Source organism: Mastigoproctus giganteus, chromosome 5 (assembly GCF_048544385.1).
Source record: "Mastigoproctus giganteus isolate SK-2022 chromosome 5, ASM4854438v1, whole genome shotgun sequence".
Classification (NCBI taxonomy): domain Eukaryota; kingdom Metazoa; phylum Arthropoda; class Arachnida; order Uropygi; family Thelyphonidae; genus Mastigoproctus; species Mastigoproctus giganteus.
Window position 1 is genome coordinate 39759573 of NC_143579.1, and position 18984 is coordinate 39778556.

The window sequence follows — 18984 nt, forward strand, 5'->3', positions numbered from 1 at the left end:
AGTGTCGGTCATCTTCCAGGCTCTCCTTTCCTCTCCTTGTTTGAATTCTGCTGCCCACGGCGTTAGTCCGTGTTTTCTAAATATTGGATGACTGAACGGTGTTTGATTTTGTCCATCTTTCCTCATTAACACAATTTTATTGACTACAGGACTTGCAATTAAAAAAAAGACTTTATTGAAACTGCATGGAACTTGGTGGGTTGCTATTTGAAATGTTATACATTAATTACAGAAATTTTTAACAATGTACCATCAAGCTTTCATACTCAGACCACGAACGTTTCAAACATCCCTCGTACTATAGTAGAGGTGTCCGAGATATGACTTAAATCTTGTCTTACATTCAAAACACATAAGAGATTAAGATAATTTGAGGACTGAAAATGCGTTTTGAATGAAATTTAGAGTCAAAATAAAAGAATCGCCTCATAATTGAAAGACGACTAGATTTCTGAGAGTTTACGACAAGGCCAAAAGAGAGAAAAAATTCAGATTATTTCAAGGACGTTGAAATAATCAGAATTTATACTAGCCAAAATATATATGGGATTTTGGAGAAAACTTAGCATATTATCGGTGGTGGAGTAGCATTCCTCAAGAAAGAGGATAACAGCTTTAGAGTTCACAGCATCAGGAAGGTTTACGAGATTTGTTGGGAGTTTGTTTTGTTCTGAAATGTTTTTGTTTTATTCTAAAGGCTCCATTAAGTTCTATTTCCCACCATAATTTAGAAATTGGAGAAATGCTGTATTAGAAGAATTGTGCTTTTTTTTTTCTTTTTTCGATAGAATGTAACCAGGCGGATAGTAAATCTACAGCTTAATCTATACGAGGAAAAGGGAGAAAGACCTCACGGGAAGAGTTTAATAGACCAAGGGCTATGTTCAAGTTACTGCATTCAGGAAAGATAACTCTCTTCCTTTCTGGCTTTGCCTGACTTCTCGACACGAGGAAAAGAGCAGTGAATTTTATCAGTCCTAAAAATAACGAGAATAGGACGGCGATAAGAAGTAAAGTTGAGTTTCAAGAGTATATTTCAGAATTGGTGAAGAGAAGATAGAGTTTGATATTCTCTAGCTGATAACAATTCGAAAAAAAAGTCCAGAGAGTTCAATTGGTAACCAGTGTGGTTCTCAAAATCATTGCGGAGAGGCAGAATAAGATTAAAATCACCGTAAATTAGAAAGAGTAATTTTTAATTACAAGAAGCATTAGCCGCATTACAAATTAGTTGTATAATTCAAAGTTAGACTGAGAAGGAAATTAAACGTTAATTATATCAAAACTAAATACAGAGCACTTCAATAAATAGGGCTTCATAAAACGAAGAGCACATTTTTTAATAGATTTGATCGATGAGGCGAAATCATCCCTTTAGCAGAGGACGTGCAATGACGGAAGCAGTGATAATCTGCTGCAGATGGCGAAGTTAAATCTACGTGGTCATCAGAAAGCACTTAAGCAGATTATACAGTATATTCTGTACTTAACCAAAAAAAAAAATTAACTTGTTGAAAGCCATCATACAGTACATAGAGAAGGTTAGAGGCTCCATTTCTTCACAGAGAGTTCCGAGACAGGCCAGTACACTCATAGAAGCAAGTTGCTTACTTTTGAAACTCAATTTAATAAGAATTGGTATCTTGACTTGAAAAGAAGGGAGACTCGGTTTAGGATAGGTCACGAACTGAGGAGAGTTAACGACAACAGACTTACACCTTCTTTTAATCCTGCAAGAGTACCTCCTTCCTTCGAAGAAGGAGAATTACTAACTCAGCAATCAGAAGCTTAAACGAACTTCACTCTGTGATCATAACGAAGAACACAACAAACCGCACAACAAGAAGGAGAAAGCATTTTTTATAGGTTCATTAGCGACTTAGACTATATAATGAGCCATACATGTCTAAATTGCGTGATTTGTACGTTTTGTAGTCGACTTGTTTGCTGGATGAAAACTCGTGTTTCCGGGAGGGTAAAAAACCGTGCTACCATGGCCATTAACTCAGCCATGTTGTAAAAACACCCATAAAAATTGACAGGATTTGAACAGAAGCCTTTTCCATCTGTGGGAAGGATGGTGATTATACCAATATGAAAGCAGAAAGATGCAGGGATATTTTATGTATATCACTAAGAACTAATTAAAACTATAAACTTCAGAATCTGGCACACTACAGAACGAGCACAATCGCAAGGCAGACGACGGAAAGGGCCCACGGCTCCACTTAAAGTGAAGCCGTGGGGCCTTTCCGTCGTCTGCCTTGCGTGATAACAGAAAATAGGCACAAAGTCCAGACGTACTACCAACTTTTGGGAGTAAATGACGATGCCAGTAAGTCGCTCAAATAATACTTGTTATTGAAGGCGAGATATCTATTTAATTTATTTACGTCACTTCGATTGCAAGGGTACGTGAATTTCAGTAATTTAAGGTAAATTAGATTGCTAGGGCACGCAAGACATCGATCGCGGTCCATCAACGAATTGAAAACGACGAAAAGTACTCTTGTGGTTGATTTGGTTGCTGGATGAAAAACATAGAAACATGAATACAGGCGTTGTAGGCAAGAGGGAAAAGAGTTAAAAGTAGTTCAGGGCGAAAGAGACTTAAGAGGTTGCGATATAATCAAATATGAAAATTACCATGCAGTGTAAAGAGACTGCATAAAAATATGTGGTGTCCGTTTACAATTCGCAGGACCTCTGCAATCCAGGAGAATGATTTCATTTTCCCTTGGGTTAAGAGCATGGTGAATGTGTTCAGGTCTCACAGCTTCACCTTTAGCTCTGAATACCTCTCTATCTCCACTCCCCTCTCCCTAGCATCTTTCAAAGAGCAAATTACATCATAGAAAGGCTAAGATTGATAGTCAGATGAAATGCTTTACTTTGCATGCTAAATTTTAAAAATTCAGTATTATGATAGGAGAACTTGTGCGTGTGATTGCCTAATGAAATTTTCAAAAGAAAGAAATCCAATTACGACAAATGTTCGTAAAGAAACAGTACGAGCACACATAAACCTCCCAGTTATTTTCTCTATTTCCTCTCGAGAGAGCTTACATTTAGGAAGGAACCACTGAACATTTCTCAGATTTCTTATTAATGAGGCTTTGTACGATTTATAACGGTAATGTACACACTCAGGAAAAAGTTATACACCCACGTGCTGGATAATTTCCCAATGGTAGCAGACTGGAGACATTGATAATTTAAAAGAACCAGGAAGGCTACTAAAACACAATATCGGATTGCAACTGCTTGCAATAGAATTGTTTTTCCCTTCATGTGTACTAGAAGCCCAAAAGAATCACCACGAACACACACATAAGACGCGAATATTTACTTGAATGACTTCGGAAGTAATTCAGTTAGGATTACAGTTCTCCTAGATCTCAATTACTCTTATATTTAGAAAGAAAAACCCAAAATGAACATTTATGGAATCGTTAAGAGAGGAAAGAGAAGAAGAGGGATCTAAAGAGAGAGAAGGCGAGAGAAAGGGAGAAATTTATGTACAGAACAAGATTTTAACAAACACAAATTTGTGACTGGCAAGCAGGGGCAGATCTATGCACGGCTAATAGGGCTTTTTGAGTCTTTAGCCCCCTCATGTCGAGGGGCAACAAATACCTAATTTGTATTTTTTTTTTTTTTGTTAGAGTATTATTATTCATTTGTAAAACGTTTTTATTTATTATTTAGTACATTCAGACACTCTTGACATGATTAACAGTCATTACGACATTGAAGCAGCTTTTCAGCCAAAATCCTCTATAAATCACGAGGTTTTCTGGATTAGAATGATAGTGATTACTGTACTTGCTCTGCCACGACTCTGGTAGAACCAACTTCCAACTTTTCAGAGCCTAACAACATTTGAACAACTGTCTAAAATATGTTCCTAAAATATTATGTATGTTATCTTTACTAACAACAACAAATGGAATATTAGTGAGAGGAGCTAATAGCTCATCTTAATTGACCGATTATATTATTCAAAAAGTGACTGCATTGATTTAATTATTCGTGGAAAAAATCTTGCATGTTTCTTACATTTATGAAATGTATGAAAGCCAGCAGTTAGCCAGCGATGAACAAGATATGATCTTGTCCATCGCTCCACCATCGGTGAACTGTCATGAAGGCAGATAGATAATAGCAGTGTCAAAAAGCACGAAAATCACAGCGAAACACAACACATAGACGTTGTTTAAATTAAACATCGTTAGGTATGCTGAACTAACTAGGCCCACCAGCAATTCTTTAATAAGTGCACGCATGACCTCCCAGCAATGTTTATCTTATGTGTATATGGGCCCATAAGTTTGTTTGACTAAAATTACCTCAATTAATAAGAAAAAATAAAAAGTAAGGAAAATCTCGATTTTCTAATTTTTTTATTCATCATAAAAATATTGTGTACAACAAACATAAGTACCAACAACGAAATGAGCAGTGTTGTTCTACCTCGTGAATTTCACCAATTATTTAGTTCTGAGTAACCAGTGTGGTAGAGCATGAATATACAGTGCCAACGTCTCACACTTGAGTCTCAGGTTCCACGAAGACTACCTCTACCTCATTATTCATCGTACGGCTTTGTTAAACTGATATTAATGGCACAACAAATCTTTTTACTATTTGAATGATATGATTTTAATTTATGACGAGGTTCATAAGAAATCCGCAGCTGCAGTTCGCATATACGCTGCAAAATTTTGTCTAATTACTAAATCGTAAAACAACTGCTGCCGTGGAGAGATGACTTAGAGAAATAGGTACGCTGAAACCATTACGAGTAAAGGCTGGCAGAGGGAGATTTCGACGAACTGCGAAATTTTAAGAGCAAATACTTCATGATGTGAAAATAACCGGATGAATTGGTTGGAAAGGTCCTGCACAATGGCCACCACACCTCACTACTATTAGTTTACCTTGTGTGAGATCACAAGAAACATGATTTCATGTGGTTTACTAGAATCTCGGATATCCTACGGGTAGAATAACTCAGAAATCGGATTTTGAGAGCTGTGAAATCATTAGACATGTTGGTATTTTATGTAGGGCGGTTCCTGAACATTGGTTCAACTTCGTCATAGTACACTGAGATGATACACAACTCTGCAAAACGGTCAGAAGCGTGTGTAATATTATTTCTTCAGTGTGTGTGTTGTTTACTTGTTTCTGGCCACTTTGCTACCAGGAAGGCGATTATCAAGGAGCGCCCAGTAACTATCTACGCCAAGAGGAAAAAATAACACTACTGAGAAACCATTAAGAACAGTCCTGAAATGACAAGACATGGCATAGAATCGTGGATTCGTTGCAATGGATGCTACTACATTCAGATAAAATGGAGGTCATTTTGAACAGCTGATTCGTGTTTTCCTTGAGAAGAGACGAGATTTTCAGTTCTTTTTTAAGTTTTGTAATTTATAATTATATATATTTATGTAATTTATAATTATATATATTTATGTAATTTATAATTATATAAATATGTAATTTATGAGACATATGTTTATTGTAACATTTTTTTTCTTATTTTTAACTGATACTGTTCTTCCCCCTACATTTTTTTTTCTTTTCAATTTTGAATGACGTTGCATATCTTATGAGTACCTACTTCAAATATGATGATAATTATTATTTATTTGTATATTTATTTCTTAACCTCATAAACTGCAAGAATCTTAATGAGACTGGGAGAAATTTTATGGCTTCGTCCACCGTGGCCGAGTTATTCGGTCTCAGATGAAAGTTCCCCATTTTCACTCATCTCGTAAAACTTGAGTTTGGTGTTTTTTTTTTATCCAACAAAATAGACAAATTTATCATAAAACACGCGTATGATACATTGACGCCTGGCAGTATTACATGCCTTGGCACAAAATAAAAAGAGAAAACATATACTCTAATTTAACAAAAAAATTCAAAACGATTTTCCTTCCTGAAGCTGACAACGCTTTTCGACCGTATGTCGTGATCACAGGAATGAAAATTACCGAATAGGAGTGAGCATGGAACTTAAATAGGGATTAAAGACCACGAATCGGAGATTAGATATGGCCGGCGAACATTAACAGAATTCTCATGTAATTTAATTTCAACGGGTTCTGCAATTAATAGTCTCGTATAATTACGTTGGACACTTAAGTATTTTGGCCTCGTTAAATAAAAAAGTATGCTTTCGTTAACGGCATGAAAGGCTAATTCTGACGCTGCTGAACGAGATCTCACGTATACATGTAGATCTCACGAACTGAGGCCGCGTGTTGATTAACACGCAAATTCAAAGGGAATTGTGTCGAACCTTGATAAGACGATTCGCAATCACCGCAAGAAATGTATACCAGGTCATTTTCGACCGTATGCTCCGTCCTTTCCTCGTTGCGAACGAGGAAAGGACGGAGCTATTGTTCAGTATAGTGTGTACTTTCCGTATTGGCCTGGGCACAATTTTAAGTTCGGTATCTTTGAAGAATCAGTTAAGCTGTTTGTGCCACTGTTCAACATATGGGCCAGAAATAAATTTTTTTTTTTTCTATTACTATTGTTGGTTGGTGTAGTTTTTTGTATCCTATCCTTAGCTTGTACCCTAATTCGGTTTATTGTAGCAAGGGGTAACCCCTATTTAAGAAACTACTGGTTAATATTTGTATTTCTGAGCCCAAAGCAGATTCCGTCGTTGAATGTTTATAGGCATTGAGAATTTAGGGATTATTTGATTTTTAATTGTGTTCAATTGATTTTTAATTATTTTTACTGTAATGTAAGATTTTTGATTTTTTAATTGTTTTCGTTTTAATTTCTAGAGAGTGTCATACAGCGGTGTTCTACGTATCATACATGTAGATCTTACAAATATAATAGAAATATCTATTTAGCTTAAATAAATCCAGGAAGGGCGATGGAAAGGGAGTATTAAGCTAAATATTGTAAGTATTAAGATTAGATATTTAGTTTTAATGTAAATAAGGTTAAAGTTGGATGAACACTGGATTTAGTAATGGACAGTTTTATGCATGGGAATTAAAATAGTGGCTAAATGGAAGCAAGTAATTTCGAATAATGTAAGAGGGCTAACACAGACAGTGCAATGACTAGAGAAGGGATGTCATTTTGAGAACAGGCGTGAAAGTGTTGCTGAGGGCAATTTGGACTCTGAAACGGGACTACGAAGCGTCTCTTTTGATCTAAGCCACCGTTTTAGGAAGTAAACTGGAAGTTAGTGGACGTCCAGTGTTCGCGTCAAAGGAAAACAGCGTCAGGGCGACTGAATTTTGGATAAGTTCGATATATTCAGCAGAGAAAAGTGTGATCACAAAAATGGATATTTTGGAGGTGACCGACAAATATGAAAAGGTCATACTGCTGTGTAAAAAAAAATAAGAAATTTCTAGAGAAGGGAAGAGTGGGATGTGCGCTGAAAGTTGTGCAGATAAGTGAGCCAAGAAGAGAAAGAAAGCCTGGTCCCGCATCGGAAGGCAGTGTGCCCAATAAATGGAAGAAAGCCTGTCTGCTATGACGGAAGCCTGAACGCAAGGAAATTGGAAGTAGCGGCCATTTCGGAACGTAAGTCTGTTCCTGTATTTTTATTGAACCCTGAGCTCAAGGATTCATAACCTGACTCTGCAAGGAACTGAGTGATAGTCCTTTAAAAAACAAAAGACATTCCCGTTGTATTAGGCAAGTTAGTTACAAAGCTTGAGATAATTTGTTATGAATGCTAATGATTATGAGATAATGTAAGGGAATAAGGTAACGGAAAAGAAAGTAATAGTATAAAGGAATTAGTAAAGAAATTATATTTATAGGGGTAGTACTGTAAGGATATGTTAACCTATATCATTAAATTAGGCCAGGTGCCAACACAAGATAACATACCAGATGAGGGTGTAAAGAGAAAGAAATTTTATTAATAGAGAAACCTCATGAGTAAACAGGGATGACTAAAATGGATAACTAGATGATAATAGGGATAACTAGAGAGTAATTAAGGTAGAATGAGGGATTTATAGTGAACATTACTGAGGTAAGAGAATACCAGCTGTAATACATTTCATGTGCTAAAAGCTAGAAACAAGTATACAAAAAGAGTAATACCAGTTGAAATGAGTTTTACTGATGTAAGTGATAAAAAATGGTAATGGAAGAGAATGATTGAGTAATCATCGAAGATTCATATTAAGTAAGATACGACTGATACAAACTGATGTTAATAATTTGTAAATTGAGAATAGTTGATGAGAGAGAGAGATAGTGTAGTGTACTATAGTATGGTTCAAATATATGGAAATTGATATGCCTTTATGTAATTATTTGTTCCTTTATTGTAAATGCTGTATATAAATGTTCATTAAAGGTTTGTAAATTTTTGTAAATAAATGGTGTCTTTAATGTTCTGCTAACACCCGTTTACACACACTAGAATCTTCTGTGAATTGCAGTCAGATTTGCGAAATGTAGGGTGGGTTTAAGATCTCATTTGAGTTCAAAAATCAGAATAAAATAAACTCAACAAAAAAACGGAAATAATAACTTTTTCATCCCCTCACAATATTGAAGTAAACTTCTCTTATTCTTTTACAAATAAGAAATAATAATCAAAAATACAATGAAACTAAAATTTAAAGTTAAAATAAAATTAAATTAATGTTTCATTATAATTTACTGAAACTGAAAATGAAATGTCATTAATTCTCAAGCTTAAAAAATAATATTACACCTTTTGGGGTAGGGGATTATTCCCATATGCTCTTGTTTAAAAATCAGAAATATGGAACATTTTTTAAAATATTTTTGAATTGTTCTCCAATAGCCTTTTGGTGGGACTGGATATATCTTCCATATAATCCCTTTAAAAATTGGAAAATTAATCATAAAAATGGGGGTAATAGGTTCTCTTAAAGTTGTGTAAAGTCACAAAAAGTTGTTCAAACCCTTCTGTTTGTTTACTGGAGGGAAAGTTCAACTATCGGGCTGTTCAGATCAAAGACCAGACATCCGGCAACATTATACACCATTTGTTACTAAACATGCCACTTCTGAATATAAGCATTATAATTTTACATCAGATTTTAATACTTGTAGTTTCGCTATAAATGAATATTTACCTTTCAGGTGTGATAATCTTCGGATCAGACCAGGAAGTGGCTGGAGTGATGAGGGCAATTCGTCGCAACAATGCTACTGGAATGTTTTCGTGGATAGGAAGCGATGGCTGGAGCGCTAGATCCCTGGTGTTTAGTGGCAACGAAGAACAAGTGGAGGGCACCCTCTCTGTTCAACCTCAAGCTAATCCCGTAAAGGGGTTTGATGAATACTTTCTGAAACTGAATGTGCATAATAACCAACGTAACCCCTGGTTCACAGAATTTTGGGAACACTACTTCAGTTGTAGCTGGGCCAATAGCAGCGTGACCCCTTACAACCAGAATTACAGCCAACAGTGCACTGGCAAAGAAAAAATCACTTACGAGAATGGCTACGAACCAGAAAGGCAACTTCAGTTCGTCAGTGATGCTGTGCTAGCATTTGCATATGCCTTAAAAAACATGCATGCAAATTTGTGTGGTACTTCTACTGGTCTCTGTTCTTCAATGGATCCTGTGGATGGAACTGAACTGCTGGAATACCTAAGAAGAGTTCAATTCACAGGTTATTTGAAATAACAATATATAAAAATATATAAATGACATATATCTAAAAAATTAAACATTTATAAATAAAAATAATTTTAATATCAGTGTTAATTTATTAGTTAATAGATGATTTAATACGAGGGGTGATCATTTAATCCGCGGACTGGTACAAGATCTTATCTTAATTGCCATCATCTGAATCTTGTGTGGATTTCTCCCTCTCGAAATACTCTCTCTTGAACTTTACACACTTTCGCCACCCACGCATTAAATGCTTCTTGGAAACCATTTTTCGAAAGACTGCGAAGTGCTTCTGTTGTGGCTCTAAGAGCATCATTGTGTCGGACGCGAAATGCTTGCCTTTCAGAGCTTTCTTCAAACTTGGAAACAGGAAGAAATCACACGGGTATAAGTCCGATGAATATGGGAGAATGTGGCAGAACTTCGGCACCTATGGCAGTGATCACGGCCTGCACAATATTAGTCCTACGGGGACTAGCGTCTTGATGGGGATACTTCTTCACACCGGAAAGTTCTGTCACACAGGAATATGGCCGCCCTATCAAGATACTCATTGCCATACGTTTCATTCATATCTTTAACTGTTTCCGATGCATTTAAACCCCGCCTTACAAAATAACGAGCTACATATCGCTGTTCAATCTGTATGTCCGACACGATACATGCTTCAAAACGATCATCAGTGACAAGCGGCTAAAAAAAACTCTTCTAGCAATACACTAGCTCGACAAGTACTGGACAAGTACATAAAATGTTGCACCAGTCCGTGAATTAAATGATCACCCCTCGTAGACAGTTATAATATGAAAATAGATTATTTAAATAACATCGTTAAAAATAATAAAATAAAAACAGAAAACTCCTACAGAAAGACTTCAACGTAAAATAATAACTATTATTTTTTTGAAATCAAAAAACCAATGAAGTTTGGTTTTTTGTTTTCATCACAGAAATTCCGATATTTCGTTATACGTTCTTGAAAATATGAATTTTGAAACGTGTTCTTGTGTTTATGTCTCAAAAGAAAGCTGAAACTCATTTTAAAGTTTGATAAATCTTACGTTGGCATGTTGCCAAATCGAACCAACCACTCAGCTAACAAGTTCAGTGAAAAATTCAACCTTTTCTAACGCGTTAAAAGTTCTCAACTGCCATAGCAAAAAAGTAATTTTCAGACTACCCTCTTTTCTTATATATTAGACATTTTCTGCTTCTTAAATCTTTCAAAACGCACAAAACTTGTTAAATAACGAATGCAGAAATGACTTGGATATATGATACGTGCCTAAATTCTTTAATATAACAAAAAATATTACTAAATATAAAAATCATTTTTGAGCGCAAAAATGTCATATTCAGAATAATATGACACGTGTAACGCCTTTTGTCATGGAGCCGTTTAAATATTAAATGTGTGAGTGTTTTCGGCTCTGTCAGTAAAATAAAACTCTTTCATGAGACATTACCTGCAAAGAAATTCCACGATCAAATTTTAACATGTTTTTTGTTTAAATATTAGACACGTAAGCGTATTATTTATTTAAAAATATATATATTTCTTCTGAATATTTTCATATTTTCATTGGTGCTTTGCACTGTTATTACTTTCGCTCCTTGAATAATATAAGATTTTTCGATGCAGGCAAGACGCTAGTTGGTAGCGAGTACACCATTGATAATATCGCTGTAAATTCTTTCTTTCTCTCTGAAAAATAAAGTAGTTAAATTATTGATTACGCCATTTTCATCCTACTCCTATTGAACGCACCACGTTTGACTTATGTTTATCGTGTCACGTTCATCGCTTTGAAATTCTGAGTTTTTTTGGGGGGTTTTTTTTGGAGTTGATTGATTTTAATTTACATTTTACTATTGCCAAGCAAAATGAGTTATTCACGTAGGCTCCACCCCCCCCCCTTTAGGGAACTACTCCATACATTGTGAAAAAGTAGCAATGACAGTCCATGGTGCCCTATCGATGATTTATCGGCCGTTTGCATGTAGAAAGTGGCTATAATCCGACTGTATAAGGCAATTGTGAGAGCGCACTTGGAACTGTGTTCAAATACGGAAACCACACCTTAAAAGGAAACATCAAACTTCTTGAAAGGAACAAAGACTGGCTTGGTAAGCGTTTGAAATAGCGCACTTATAAGAAAAGACTGCAGATATGTGGGATACAGTTGGTTGGTTGTTGTACGGTTTTACACACATCAGCAATTTATGACATATTGCGCAGTATGTCTGTAGATGGGCGTGTTCTGTGGTCAATATGCTGTTTAACGGAAGAAAAGCTCCAATTTCCGAGACAAAAAACCATGCTACCGTCATATAAGACGGAACTAACTTAGCTACTTTGTGAAAAGGCCCATAAAAATTCCTCTCGTTATTGACGGGTTTCGAACTCATGTCTTTTTCACCGGGTGTGTAGATGATAGTGACTATACCGACTGTGCTATCCAAGAGGACGCGGGCTACAGAGCTTGGCAATCATGCACCTTAAAGGTGACCTGATTGAGGTCTATAAAGCTGTAAAAGGGGATAGTAAAATGAATGAAGACGAAATTTTCACTGTTGCAAATGATCCCTGAACTGGAGGATATAAATTCCAATCACAGAGAAAGCGATTTAGACTGGAATGTAGGATATCTTTTACTTAGTGTGCTATTAATTGCTGGAATAATTACCCCAGGGGCTCACATCTGGTGAGTATGGGCTTGGCAAACCCAGGGTCCTGAGCTGGATATCATCATTCTTCTCTTTCTTGGTGATGCCTTTCTACTTCTCTCTCTCTCTCTCTCTCTCTCTCTCTCTCTCTCTCACACACACACACACACACACACACACACACACACACACACACACACACACACACACACACAGGGGGTAACTCGGGAATTTTTTTTTTTCGGCTGGTACAGCATAAGCCTCAGGCTTCCTTGTACCATATGGCTAATAACAATAATAATAAAAATTGCCTTACGTTGCCTTGGAATAAGTTATGGAATTAAGCCCCAAATTGACAGTTATAGAAAATACAGGGTATCTCAAAAATATTGGTACAAACGTTTAGGGGAGGTAGGTAACATCTAAAGGAATGTGAATCGCATAGGAACCCATAACCGGAATCGTACAGGAAAGTAGTAGTGGAGGTAGAAGAAGCAGAAATGACACAAGACAGTATTAATTAGTGGCAAACATTTATTTCACATAATATTAACAATGGAATACGAGATGGATGCATTTCATGGTGTTACAACAGATGCTCCAAGGTTCCACCATGAGACGCGATGCATGCGTGACGACGCAGCATGGATTGGCGGACACGGTCGAACACACCTGGAGTTTCTTTGACAGTAGCAGCAGCGCAGACGAGATCCATTTCCGTCTCCACAGGCGATTCATACACGATAGATTTGAGGGCCCCCCCCCCCACAGAAAGAAATCAAGGCTCGATAAATCAGGTGAGCGTGGGGGCCAGGCAACGGGTCTACCACGGCCAATCCATCGACGCCCAAAACGCCTGTTCAAATGGGCACGAACACACCTTCCATAATGGGCAGGCGCCCCGTCATGTTGAAACCAAATGTTGCGTCTCGCATTTGTTGGAACATCGTCAAGTAACCCTGGTAGAACTTGTTCAAGAAAGATCCGATATTTAACGGAGTTCATGCGGGATGGTAACAGGTATGGGCCGACTAAGCAGTCACTGACCATACCTGCCCACACATTTATTGCGAAGCGATGTTGTGCCGCATGGGGGCGCACGCCGTGTGGGTTGTCGTGAGCCCACACATGAGCATTGTGCTGATTGAATAAGCCTTCCCGAGTGAAATAAGCCTCATCCGTGAACAAAACATAGGCTGGAAAATTCTAGTCTTGAACACTTTCTTGGAGAGACCGCTGCGCAAAAGCCACACGTGCAGGATGATCTTGGGGGAGCAGTAACTGAACCCTTTGGAGGTGAAAGGGGTATAAGGAATCGTCGTGCCAGACACGCTGTACACTGCAACGAGACACTCTTAAGGCAGAGGCAACGGCACGTGTGCTGGTAGTAGGATTATTCTGGACGGTATTCAACACACTTTCTTCTATGGCAGGAGTTCGCGTCGAACGTGGTCTGCTCGCACTACTCCTGTTACCTCTAAATGACCCATAATCGCAAAAATTTTGATGCACACGCGCAAACAAACGGTGGTCCGGTATATGTCTGTCTGGGAAGCGTTCTCCATAAATTCGTTGAGCGGCTCGTCCATTGCCCTTTGCTAATCCATACACTAGGTGCATGTCTGCCAGCTCACAGTTCGTATATTGATGCATGCTCTTCGTGCGGCGACTACTGCTTGAATGAGTAAACCAGAAATTTTCTCTCTCGCGAACTGATCAACAGCGCCGTGTACCGACTTACGGTGACGTTTCCGGTTATGGGTTCCTATGCGATTTACATTCTTTTAGATGTTACCTACCTCCCCTAAACGTGTGTACCAATATTTTTGAGACACCGTGTATATTAAAAACGAAGACTGTACTCGATACGAATTACTCAAAATGGAGTCGTTCTGGACCGCACTGGGCATAGACACCTCACACAGTCTGTTCTGTCGACTTTTCCATTTACGTTAATATTTTAGCTGTTCAGCATTCACTGACTGACCTCCCATACTTTTTGAATGACTACGGTGTGTCATCCGCATTTCCATCATATTCAAAGCCGTTTTTTGGTATCAATCAAATATTGGCTAATGAGTTAGTTCAACAGACACACAAAAAAAAAAAAAAAAAAACTATTTGTCATCTCCAGAATCATCCTTTACACATCTGAATTTGTATAAAAAACATTATGGGAATCCTCTTGTCTCGAAACTTTATTAGACAGTTGGACAGACAACTTGTGTGATCGAGACCCGCTAATATTCGTAAAATCGGAAAAATGCTAATTATTGTGATTTTCTCTTGTAGAGAATCTGTGTCCTCAATTTGAATTTAATTCATTGTTTTGAATTTCACAAAATAAAAATAGAATAATAAATATAATACATAGGATTAAGAAATATTAAAATTTTGAAATATTATTTTAAGTCAGGAAATCCCTTACCTGGGATGTTCTTCAGGAATAACTGCATCCACGTAAGATGTAATCAGAATAGATTGAAATTATTTCAAAGACCTACTTAAAGATGGAAGAACCTTGCAACAAGACAAAGGAATAAAAACAAGTTTAATCCTAAATCCATGCATGGCGAATAATTGAAAATATAAAGTGAGAAGATTACTCGAAGCATAATGGGGGCTTTTCGTTTACACCATCTTCAAAGGGGTAACGAACAAGTGTCGAAGGCCGTATATGTTGCCCTGGTACATTCTATTGCCGTTTTTCAAAAGCACGGAGGGGAATGAGTAAGTAGGCGAAAGTAATAGGAGCAGGTTAGAAGGAAATTCCCGAAGGAAATCATGCTGGCACGCTGCCAAATCTAAGATGACCCCTTAGTTCACAAATTTTGAATAATTTTTCCTCTCATATTTCACTAATACTGTACTTTGGGAATTTGAAAAGACTAGGGATTTCCGAGTGGAAACTTTAATATTCTTTCCTCTAAGTGACCTTTAAACTTAAGCTTGTCTAAATCCATGGTTTATGAAGGCAAGAAAATATATAACTATTTTCAGATCAAGGTAGTCGAACAGATAAAAGAAAATAATGGTAATTTTTTCAAAGTGTCAATAACTGCTATGAGGAAACTCTCCTCGCTATTCCTTCTCATAATCCTTAACCCACCTACACACTCAAGATAGTCGAAACAGATGATTAACCTATAATCCCTTAATACCAGGTCCTTATTGTGTATAGACCTAATATATAACTAATTCTAGGAGACCTTTGACATTATGTCATGCTGGCACGCTGCCAAATCTAAGATGACCCCTTAGTTAACAAATTTTGAATAATTTTTCCAAATGAATTTTCAACAGCCTTAACAAAATGCCGTGTTCAAACTTTACCTACTTTTCTTGTGTAGTAGACGTATTCTCTTTCGTAAACAGTCAAAATGCACAAAAAGCTAAAATTATGGACGCAGAATAACTTGGATATATAATACGTGGCTAAATTCTTTAAGTTAATACAACTCAAAAATGTAAAATATAAGCGGTGTCTTAATGTACGAGTCTGATGGTGTAATAAGGATTGCATCCACTCAATTTTTGTCACCTAATTGATGCACCTAAGCAATCTTAAAATTAAGAGACTGGTTTAACGCATGATGTTGAAATTGAACCAGTTTTAGCAGAATAATAAGAAAAGCAGTGTCAGATTCCCAAAAGAGTCCATGCACAAGAAAACCACCAGTCCCAAGGTGTGCAGATACATTCATAATCCACTGCTTCGTAAGGCTCCCTCAAACCCTCACACGGCCGTCAAAGGTAAACCATATATGTCCCCAGATCTCCAATGTCACCGTTCCCCACTGCAAACGGACTTGTCTATTACAGTTATACGCACAAGACGCTTGCGAATTGCTATGTAGCTGCGTAAACTTATTGTTCTGACGTCCCCTTGTACTGTGCTTGCGGTACCTGGTTCCATCTAGTGTTAATGCTTTTGGTGATTATGTGCAACGTTGCTTCCCAATTTCTGCCTACATGGTTAACCAGACATCTGCCGTCCTAGGTGTGGAGTATGTTCTTTCAGCTGGACTTCAATACCCTAGACACCGTCTGCATCGATACATGAGTAAACACTGCTATTGCTCGTAACGATACTCCTGCTGTACTAGCAACTATATCATATTTATCGTAAGGGCATATGCCTTTTCCATGATATACCTTCAATGGTTCCATCGATTCACTATAGACTCGTTATAGGTCAATTGTACCAAATTATTCAGCATTGTCAAGGTCTATTTCATTGTTTACGATGGGAAATGCGGATACTAGAACACTACATTCCCTAATAAATCAGTGTTCCATTTCCTAGACAGGAAGATTTTCTGAGCTCTGTTTTCATGGGGAATATCACAATTGGGCGTTAAATCCTTTTAATCCTAGTACGTAGTTACACGATTGTCACTGCATCTTCTTTACTATTAATCAGTCATCAAACGGTTGGAATGTGCTCTGGGGAATAGATCAAGATGCCTTTAATTGCTGTGAGAGTTGTCGATACAAACAGTATGTACTTTCTCTGTTCCAACCTAAGTTATTTTCCATTTGTATAAACGTTGACGGCAGTCTGTCGCAATTGTAGTATGGAATTAAAACTGACAACCCATTTGAAACAGAAAGAGATAAAATTTGCATTCTGATAAAAATAAATTTAGTGAAACAAAAACATTTCAAGACTGAAGTTTAACTTTTCCGTGCAATTTAAAAAAAAAAAGTGAAAATGTATTCTTCCTGTTGATAAGGAAAAGAAACGCTTAATTTTCATGTGACATGAACATAACCACCCTATTCTCCCCGATAATTTATTAAATTGTAAAAAAAATCAATTTACGTCTTAAGCGAAAAGCACAGGAAAATCTAAATATGAGGCCAAACAAACTGATTAGGAAATAATTTCAAAGCAATACGTCTTCTGATATTGTTCATTCAGATCTTCATCTCCTAAGAAAACAATATATGATACAAAAAAGTCAAAAAATGAGTGCCACAGAAAATCAGTGGTAAATTCATCCCTTTACGCTAGTATATCCATTGATCTTGCTGTATAGCTGTTTATTGTAGTTCAAGAAACAAAAAAACAAGAAAAAGAAATTAGTATCCAATCGTGTTGTGTTTTCGGATTTAGTGCACAATCGTGAACCGCTGATTTTCATGTTTATCCCACCTACCATTCTATATTCATCTTGTTGAACACCAGTCATTTAAAATATTTTAATCCCACTGCTTCATGGAATTATAATAATTTTTTTGTCAAATTGTAGAATGAAATTTACAAAAATTGGTTTTTTTCTAGTGAGAAAAATCAAATATGGAAAGATCAAATATGAATTCTAAGAAAAAACAATTTCATTCTCTTAGGAGAAGGTAATTAATTTCTTCCTGAAAAACAAATAGACAACATCAGTTGAAACAAGGCAAACAAACAAGGTTCGTTTGTTTATTGCATAATCCACAACAGGTAACTGATTTACCAAGAACAAAAAAGGGTAAAAGTCCGAAGTTAAGTAAATCCTAGATTTAACGGAGTAATAGGGGAGAAGGGGCGTCCGTTAATGCCGAAAGTCCATTAAATCGAATGTAACCCGAGGGGGAGCATTTTTATTGTTCTTAACGTGAAAAAAAAAAAAACTTTAATACAATATACAGTACTGTACAATATAAAATTATTAAATTATAATAAATAATATGTAATATTCTGTTGTAAATATAAAATGTTGCAATTTGGCCTTTGATTTACGGATATCAGAAACAGTTTGTTTTTTTACTCCGTAAATTTCACGAATACGTGCTGCTAAGACGCCTTATTCTAATTTCTCAGTTAACTCTAATTTCTGTGCCACATTTAAGTTCACACGCTTTCTTTTAGCTCCTCTATCACTTGATGCCATTTTAAATTGTAAGGATTGCAAAATTATTTAATAAATAAAGTCACAATTCAGAAATCACAGAAACACTCTGTACGCAGCCTGACCACAACAGCTTGAGGCAGACTGAGACCGAAACAAAGCGCGTCGGTAGACCTGCAGTTTAGTGTCCCGAATCACGTTCAAGCTCGCAAGTCACCGCGTGCTCTTATCTATTATCTGGGAAAGCAGCTATTTGAACATGTTTTCAGAAAGAATAAAAAACAATTTCCTGAATTTGATTATAAAAATAAAAGTAGGTAGTTATCAAAATAGTAATGGAAATAGGTAATTATTATTAATTTTTAATTAATAATAACACTGAAGTTTTTGTATAACCTAAAAAAATAATATGGTCAAGATTAATATGCACATTACTGTATTATTATTTGTCCGGTCCGTTAAATCTGTTATATCGGGGTCCGTTAATTCGAGGGTTCACTATATTTTAAAATCAAAATTTTATTTGAAATCCTATTATTATCTATAACATATCAAATAGAAATTTGAACAGTTTCGCAGAAGCAGTCACTCGAATCAGTATAACTTGTAAGATGAAAAATCTTACAAGTCATAGTTATCTTACAAAATATCTTAAAAAAAATATCTTAAGTTAAAAATATCTTACAAGTACAATATTTTATACAAAACTGAGATAAATTTAAAGTAAAGTTTCTGATATAGCAATATGGGGCAGCAAAACATTACTAGTCACAAATATTATTTAGATAATGGGTCACTCGCTAGGG

The 18984-nt window shown here is 36.5% G+C and overlaps 1 protein-coding gene across 1 annotated transcript in view; it reads left to right on the top strand.

The window, feature by feature from the left end:
• The window catches only part of LOC150085319 (metabotropic glutamate receptor 6-like), a 243655-nt gene that overhangs the window by 199251 nt on the left and 25420 nt on the right, over nt 1-18984 (top strand). The window contains exon 5 of the mRNA XM_090373995.1: nt 9130-9666. Within this exon, the coding sequence (XP_090230121.1) occupies nt 9130-9666 (537 nt within the window). The remainder of the gene's footprint in view (nt 1-9129; nt 9667-18984) is intronic.